We start from the raw sequence: 8660 nt of genomic DNA on the forward strand, positions 1-8660 counted from the left end.
TCCCTTGGAGCCCCTAATCCCCCATATATTTATCACTTGGGCTCAGTCAGCAGTCTCCTTGTCCCACTGCAGGCACATGCTGCCCTGGCTCTTTCTGAGTTAAGCCAGGGACTAAAACAGGCCAGTGTAATGCTCATCTGCTGGGGGCTTTCTGGTTTATGAAGCCCTTTCCCATCTGTGCTTTCCTCACAACCCCATGGAGACGGTGCACAGCCCCCTCCAGCTCTTCTAGCCTGCTGTTCTGCCGCAGTGGAGTCCACATTAAATATTAATGGGGCAGCTCAGGCACTCTGTGACGTCAGTTACTGGGCTGGTTGGTGAGGGCCGCGGTTGCCTTTCCAAGGTGAAACAGTGACTGGAATTCAGCTGGCTCAAATAGCGTCCCAGGGGGCTGGCTGTCAAGACTCGGAGAAGATGCTGCTAATGTAAGGTGTGGCAGGAGTCCAAACATTTTCCTCCCATCTCCCCAGCTTCCTCAGGAACTGAGTGGCATCCTGATACTGACAGGATGCATTCAGTCATTTGGCAAGTACTGACTGAGCACCTGTTGTATGCCCAGCACAGTGGTAGGCTCCGGGGATACAGCTGTGAGGGTCACAAGGCCCTTGCACCATGGGACTCCCTGGGTGGAGGAGGAGAGGGAGAAACAGTCTCAATGCAGGTGCCCACCCCAGCCTGAGGCTGAGGGATCCTTCCAGAGAATGTTATGCTGAAACCTGAGGAAGGATCCCCAGTTAGGCGTGGAAAGAGTGGGGTAAGTGTTTCAGGCAGAGGGATCAGGATCAGAGCTCAGATCCTGGTTCCAACCCTTCCTAGCCATTTATCTGCAAATGGAGTTCCCAACCTCACAGGGTTGCTATGAAGACTAAGCGAAGCCATGGCTGGTGACAGCACAGGGCTCAGGGCATTGCGAGGGCTCAGGGATAGCTGTCAGGAAAAGAGCCCCGTGCCTTTATGTGATCCCTTTGCTCTGCCAGGAACCCTTACCCCCATTTGGTGAGTATGGAAACTGAGGCTCAGAGGGGCAACCTAAGCTCAGGTTTATATGCTCAGGGTTATATTGTGGATTAGACCCCAGGAGAGACACAGGACCCCAGGCTCTGACATGAGCTTTTTGCCATTTGCCAGCCGTTGGCAGTGCAAGCAGTTGTCTCAGCTCAGTGAGACATAGAATCTCACCAGTGATCCCAGTGAGGCCCTCAGCTGCATTTCTAAAGCCCAGCTGGGCCTTTTGAGGTAAGACTGCAGCTGTCCAAGGATAAGTGCAGGTCTTAGCTTTGGGAGGCCTGGGCATAGACCTGGTTCTGCTGCTAACTTGCTGTGTGACCAAAAGTGAATTACTTTCCCTCTCTGAGCCTCAGTGTCCCACAGTTAATACTGACTGTCATTGCCTGGGTCTTTGATCCTCTCAACAGAGCTATGGTGAAGACATTATATTTAATTCCACATTAAAGATGAGGAACCAGTCTGAGAGGGGCAAAGTGATATATATGAGGCCAGACAGCAAGTAGGGCTGGATTTGGGGTCAGGTTCATCTGTTGTTCATCATCTGTTGGCAGAGCTGACTATCCTTCCACCATGCTGTGCTGTCTCTGAGTGAGAAAGCCAACCAGAGTTGTCTCTAAGACTCTTATTGTGAGTCTCATCCTGTGAGTTCTCTGCTGCCCCCAGGCCTTTAGGGCTCAGTCATTTTATGGGGAGGGCATTTTAGGCTAGGTTGATCCTCCAAATGTCTCAGTAGGCAGCACCCACTCTCTTCCTCAGCACAACCTTATTCACCAGAAGGTCTAACATGAAGTACTCTTGCAAGAGGCTCATCTTAGGGATGAGGAAACCGAAGCTCAAAGAGGTGCAGCCAACTTGGCCAGGCTTCTCCAGCTACTGTGAAAGAGCCAGGATTTGAGGAGGGTCTTAGAAACTCCCAAATTCAACTCAGGAACCTTCCCTTGCCTTTCTGCCTCTTCCGGCCTCCTTGCAATCTCCCCGCACCTTGTTCCCTCCCTTATCTTACCTTCCACTTAGCTGTCAATTAGTCAGTTAGCTGTCAGCGATTAAAAGTGTTCTGCCTCCTGAATAATGTTGTCACTCACAAAGAGGGCTCTAGTGGCAGAATTTCTGCAATATGCACAAGGTATGATCAGGTTCAATTCAGCACTCCAGGAGAGGCGTGCCTGGTGGTAGGGGCTCAGATGAAGAATGATTCCCCACTGTTTACATTCTGAAAGGGAGATGGCAACTTCCTAAGAAAGTGGGAAGCAGGTGTTTTAAATGACAAAGAACGTAAACTTGATAGTCAGAAAGACCTGGGTTCACACCCTACTAAACTAAGCGTCTACTAGCTACATGTCCTTGTGTAAGTGAGCTTCAGTTTCCCCATCCATTTATTGAGTTTTATTTTTTTAGGTTTATTTATTTTGAGAGAGAGTAAGAAGGGGAGGGGCAGAGAGAGGGAGAGACAGAATCCCAAGCAGGATCCACGCGTGTGTGCAGAGCCTGACGCAGGACATGGGGCTGGAACTACCTGAGCGGGGATCAAAAGTCAGATGCTTAACCAATGAATCCACCCAGGCACCCCTCCCCATCCATTAAATCAGTATAAGAGGTGGGGATTCTACCTCATTGTAGTAATGAGGAGTATATGAGATCATATATGAAATTACATAGCATCATGCTTGGTGCCTAGCAGCTGGCCAGTACACATGAACTGTAATGCCCAAGTTGCCTCTCAGCACAGATCCACTGCATTGGTGAAGGCTGTGAGACCAAGCTTAGGCTCGGCCAGCCTAAGCCCATAATAAAACTGCCCTTTGCTATTGCATGCGTGACTTGGTCTCCCTGGCGGTCTCTGGTCTTTGGGGGATACAGCGACTTGGGCATTACACAACCTTACCAAAATAACACTATGCATGTGGTGGATACCAGAGTCCTGGGGAGAGTGGGGAGAGGGGGGAGTGTTTCCTGATGGAGATGGAAGGCTCCCTAGAGAGGGTGAGGTCTCAGCTCAGCAGGTCATGAAAGGACTTCCAAGCAGAGGAAGAGGCAGCAGGATGGGAAAGGGCATTCTACTAGTTGGTAGAAATTAGTGGGCGGAGTCTGGGAATTTGGTGAAATTAGGATGCTCAGGGAGTAGGTGGTGAACCTGGAAAGGTGGCCCAAGGGTGGTGCCTTATGAAAGGCCAGGAGGAGGAGCTTTTGAGCAGGAAAGGGTCCTATCTATGCCCCCAGTGCATCTGCAGTGTGTCTATGTCTCCTGTGCCTGCTCTGTCTGTGGAGATTAGGCCCCTGGAGTCAGTCTTCTGTGGCTTTGGTCCTCCCAGGTCCTTCTGTTTCCTGAGGTGGGGCCAGCCTGCCACTGCTTCCTGGAAGAAAATAGGAGGCTGTAGCAACCTGCTCACCTTCTACTATCATAGTAGGCAGTAGGCAGGAAAAGATTTTTTTTAAGGTATATATATTTGAGAGAGAAAGAGAGCGCACACACATACACACGCACACGCACACACAAGTGGGGGAGGGGCAGAGGAGGTAGGGAGAGGATCTGAAGTGGGCTCGTGGCTGACAGCAGCAAGCGTGATGCAGGGCTCAAACTCATGAACCTCAAGATCATCACCTGAGCCAAAGTCAGATGCTCAACCCACTGAGCCACCCAGGTGCTCTAGGAAAAGATGTTTTTTAGCACAGTTGACTGGCAAGAAACCTTGGTGGAAACTAAGCAACCCTCTCTCTTACTTCCCAGGGTATGGCTTCAGCCACAACTGAGGACCATTATGCTCAGAGCTCAACAACTAAAGGGCTCTCAGAAGGTCAGGGACAGCAGTGGAAAGAATGGTGAAGGTATAGTGGGTCTTGATCCTGGCTCCCGCCCCCTGTTGTCTGTGCTGCAGTTGAGCAAGACACTTAATCTCTCTGGGCCTCATCTGTAAAATCAGAACAACAATACTTACCCTACCTTAGCTGAGTGGAACTGCACTTGCAAACTGCTGCCCTGTGGCTGGCTATGGAGTAGATCCTTGTTACTCTCTTCCATGCCACATTTTGACATGGGGTCCAAACACTGATCCTCTGAAGCATCCCTGTTTTATCCTCTTGAGGTGCCATACCGTTGTTTGCTGAACGTCCAGTGGTGAAATACCCTGGACCTTCAGAGCTAAAACAAGGAACTCTGCCAGCCATTAGTGCAGTCTCCTGTTTTACAGACAAGAAATCCAGGGCTCAGAGAGGGGAAGTCACAGCACTCTCAGCTTTCCCAGGCCACACAACCCCACCCACCTGGTTCTACCTAAGTGGGAATCACACAGAAGCTTGAGGCAATTATCCAGATGGTTCCAGCAAAAGGATCTAGAAAATTCTAAGAAACTCAAACTCCTTGACCATCTGCATGACTGAAGCCTTTTTTGCCTTTATTCTAATTGTGGTTCCATGGGAATCTTTGCCTTCTTCCCTCAGAGCTGAGCTCCTCTGCACAAGCTTGAGGGGGATGGATGCTGAGAATGGGCTCAATGCTCCACGGGCTCACAGACTGCAGCTATCAGGACACTTTCATCTTTTGTAATGCCAAAAGCTGGTTTTGGGAATCAATCTGCTCCCAAAGTGGGCTTTAACAAAGTGGTGGAGAGCCCTGGATGATCCTGAAATCTGTGGGCTCAGGCTAATCTTGGACATAGGGTAGGGGGTAGGGAATATGGTATCAGCAAAAGAACACTGGGGCCACAGCAAGTGGCAGAATGTAGGCGCGAGTGATGTGGGTGACGTTTCTAGGTCTCACGTTCTTCATTCATATAATGGGGATAACAACCTCCTTCCAAGAGTTGTAAGGATTTGGTGAGATAACATATGGGAGTAAAGTGTCGACCCTTTGCCAAGAGCTGCTTCTGCTGCTGCTGCTGGTGTTACCATTGGCTCAGAATCAGCAAGGTTAAATGGGCCTCCATTTGGGGGAAAAAAACCCTAAAATTCTGTCTGGCTGACACTAATCTGTGGGCAAGCGGCCCCCTCCTGCATGCCAACAATATGAAAGCCACATCTCCAGAACAATACCAGGTTTCCTTTGTAGTGTGTCCCTTCGTGTCCAGACTTCTCAGGGAGCTCAGAGTGTCCCAGAGTACCCAAGGGAAAAAAAAACAGGACATGCCTTTTCTGGGTCACCTATTCACTGGGCTCTGGAGGAGGGTTCTGGCACTGCTTTGGAAATCCAGTCCTTTAAGGAGGAGTAGTCCTTATCCCTGGCTCAGGCCGGGATGCAGCAAGGAATTATTTATTGTATGGTTGTGATGGCTGGTGCCTCCTGTGTGCTGGCCCTGTGCAGGTGAGAAACATACGAGCTTTTGCTGATCTGCAACCCTAAGGAATCGGTGTGATTAATCCTGGGCCCAATGATTAGCCAATGCCCAGTGGTGCCCAGCTAGTAACTGATAGAGTAGAATTTGAAACTAAGTCCAGATCCTTCTTCCCCATCACACCACTCACATGTCCTCATGTAGCCAGGGGCAGTTTGGTCTGAGCGAAACCCTGTATCAGATGTAGATGCGGCAAACCTGGCCCCTGCACTGAGGATTTGCTCCGAGCTCAGGGCAACCAATGTGTTTCCTTAATCATTAGTTCCATTTACCTGGTTCAGGGGGGCTCTCTTTGGAGTTGTTCAAAGATGAAGTTTATTTCACTTAGAGCCCTGGGAGTATATTTCTTGTTCAAGGCGGTTGCCCTGGGCTTAATTTATGAGGCTTTGGGAGTTGACAGCCCTTTCCAAAGGGTGACAATGGGTGCTAGTCAGAGTGTGTAGCCTATAGGTAGGAAGGTTTGTGTGTACTTTTTACAATCGGAATGACCCTGAAAGGGAGTCGCACCTTGAGCCCTTCTCAGCTGACACCACAGGGCAGGTTGGCCCATCAGGTTAGGGAGTCTGAGAGACCTGAGTTCAAATCCTGACTCTGCTGATTACCAGCTGTGTAACTATTTCATATCCTGGAACATTTTCATATCATCTGTAAGATGGGAATGGAAGTTATATCTATTTTACAGGGGAATCTTGAGGAGAAAAAATATACCCATTCCTGCAAAGTTCCTTGCCCAGAACTGGGAATGTGACATATGTTCCTTCAAGAGTGGGCATGGATGAGGTTGCCCAGGATAGGACAAAGTAAGAAAAGCAGAGGGCCTGGGGCAGAGTCCTGCAGCACCCCAATATTTCAGGGCAGGCCAAGAAGACAAGCTCATACAGCAGAGCAGAGCAAAGAGCAGCAGAACAGAAGAAGGAAGCCAGGAGGGTGCAAGGTCATGGAACCTTAGAGGAGAGGCCATCTAAGAGGGGTGAGCAGTTGTGCCCCGTGTAGTCAAGGGGACCAGGAAGGTAAGGACTATAAAGTGACCTTGGATCTGACAACAGCAGGCCACTGGTGGCTACAATGAGAGTTGCCTAGGTGAAGGAAGAGAGCAGACCTAGAGTACACTGGGCTAAGAGGTGGGTAGGAGGTGAGGAAGTGGAGACAGTGAACTTTGGTGAGAAGGAAAGAAAAGCTTCATGGGAGAACCAAAGTGTCTCCCATTTGACATTTATAAATGAAAAGTAGAATGCTCTAGTCTACCTAATTTTCACTGTTTTGAAATCAATCTGAGTCCAACATGATCAGAAAAGCAAGAAGGCTCTAATTTCTCTAACAGCTGGAAGGAATCATAGAAATGCCCCCAGTGCTGGCCCTCCTCCCACCTCTCACTGGAACCCCATTTTCGTGGAGGGTGGGGTGGGCAACTAATTATTATCTATCATGCTCTGTAAAGATATCCACCAGGGGAAAGATCAGCCTGGTTTGTTAACCTCAATTCCATTTGTAGTTAGCAAAGGTGACTCTTCAAAGCATGGTGGAACCTGGGGTGGGGAGCCTCCTCCCAAACACATTCAAATCCTGTTTCATGGATACTGAGGTCCTCATTTTAGAATCACAGCAGGGAGAAAAAGGCCCAGAGGCAGGAGAACTGTTATGGAGGCCCCAGCTCTGCTCACTTACTGTGCAAACTGGGCTAGCCTCTCTCCTCCTTAGAGCTCAGTTTCTCCTTACGTGGGATAAAGGGTTGGATGACAGTGACTCTAAGTGTCCTGACATCTCGAACATTTCAGGATTTTGATTCTCCAGTGCATTTAACAGTCTTTTGAGTCCAATTTCCAAATGGTAAAACTAAGGTCTGTCCAGTCAGTCCCTCCCTTCTCCCTTCAAATGCATCTCACTCCCCAGGGGAAGATTCTTGGCTTGAAATAAGGTTTTCACATCTTTCCTGGTTCCCAGTTACCTAAGGATAATGACTCAGATCATCAGGCTGGCAGTGAAAACACTCCATGATCTTGTTTTGCCCAGCCTCATTGTCCACTGCCAGGCCTCTTTTCTCTGATTCTATCTAGCTTTGCTGCCAGGCCTTTGTCTAATGAATCCCACTTCCTAATACCTTTTTCCTCTCATCTTCCTCAAGATCCAGTTAACTGCACTTACACGTATTTAGATCTACCATATGAGACAAGAGATATATCTTACTTATTCTATAGTTACCCTTCCCCCTATGCTGAGCATGCAATAAAATTCTCAGAGAGCCTAGGGTCCCTTCTCCCATGCTACCCTTGACATTTGTATTTAAGTAGGGTTGTGTTTTAGTCATTGGGGTTTTCCTAGTTTGTCCGAGGCCCAACCGCAGGCTTGGTATGAGGGACCCTCAGCACAGAATGCCACAACTGGGATGGGTTTAGTGACCAGCCAGCTCATCCACCCCTCACAGAAGGATGTTCACTCTGGGTTTGAACCCATATCTGCCCCCATGGCTTACAGGTTGGGTAACCCTGAGTCACTAATCTGACTCTGAAAAACGGGCAGACCAGCTGTGCCCATGGGCGAGGAAGTTGTGAGAATTAAATGTTTATGCCTATACAGGCCTAGCAGTGGGCTGGCTCTTAGTATGTCATGAATGTTACTCATCACAGCCAGACTACTCTGTCCCTCCTCTTTTGGAAGGCACAGTATGCCCAAAGTCACTTCTCAAGATGGGAGCGCAGCTCTCTGGCCCGCTGAATGTGAATGTGTATTTGGGGGTGGCGGGAGGGATGCTGTCCCCAAAGTACGCCCCGATCCTGCCCTGCCAGTGCAGACCCAAGCGCAGGGTGTGTCCCCACTGCCCACTCCCCGAGCCCCGGAGGCGGTAGGGCGAGGGCGAGGGCGGTCCTGGCCCGCCCCTAGGGGCACACGGCCTCCTGGCTTCTCCGAACAGCAAGGCTATTTGCTTTTTGGGACCTTCTCAAGCCAGATCTCCAACTTGACCTCAGAGGCGCGCTTCAAGGTGGAGCTGTGACACTTGAGCTACCTATGCAATTGCCATCATCGCGCCCCCTCCTAAGGCTTCGCAGCCCCCACCCTACTCTCTCTTCTCCCACCTCCACCTATGCGGCGGTAAAATGCAGCATTCACAGGGCGCCTGCGCAGCTCTCAGGCGGGGCCGTGGCGGCGGCAGCTATTTATAGTAGGTGACGTCACCTTGAAATAGACCGTTAGAGCCGGCCCGCCCTTCCCCCCTCCCACTCCAGCCGCTCCTGGCCTCCCGGCCCGGCGTTCCCACTGCGCAGGCGTCCTCCGTCCTCCCATTACTCCCCCTCCCCCCCCACACCCCCCGCCTCCCGCGCTGCCGCCTCT

At 50.3% G+C, this 8660-nt stretch overlaps 1 protein-coding gene across 1 annotated transcript; it reads right to left on the reverse strand.

Annotated features, from left to right (window-relative positions):
• Positions 1–398: 398 nt before the first annotated feature.
• C14H22orf24 (chromosome 14 C22orf24 homolog) lies at positions 399–8479 on the reverse strand. The gene is given in 6 exon segments (XM_029921608.1): positions 399–485; positions 487–585; positions 3281–3359; positions 3947–4182; positions 5129–5294; positions 8405–8479. Coding segments are annotated over 4 exon segments (489 nt in total). The 5' UTR covers positions 4171–4182; positions 5129–5294; positions 8405–8479.
• Between the last annotated feature and the right edge of the window lie 181 nt (positions 8480–8660).

The sequence above is a fragment of the Suricata suricatta genome, chromosome 14 (genome assembly GCF_006229205.1).
Source record: "Suricata suricatta isolate VVHF042 chromosome 14, meerkat_22Aug2017_6uvM2_HiC, whole genome shotgun sequence".
Lineage (NCBI taxonomy): Eukaryota > Metazoa > Chordata > Mammalia > Carnivora > Herpestidae > Suricata > Suricata suricatta.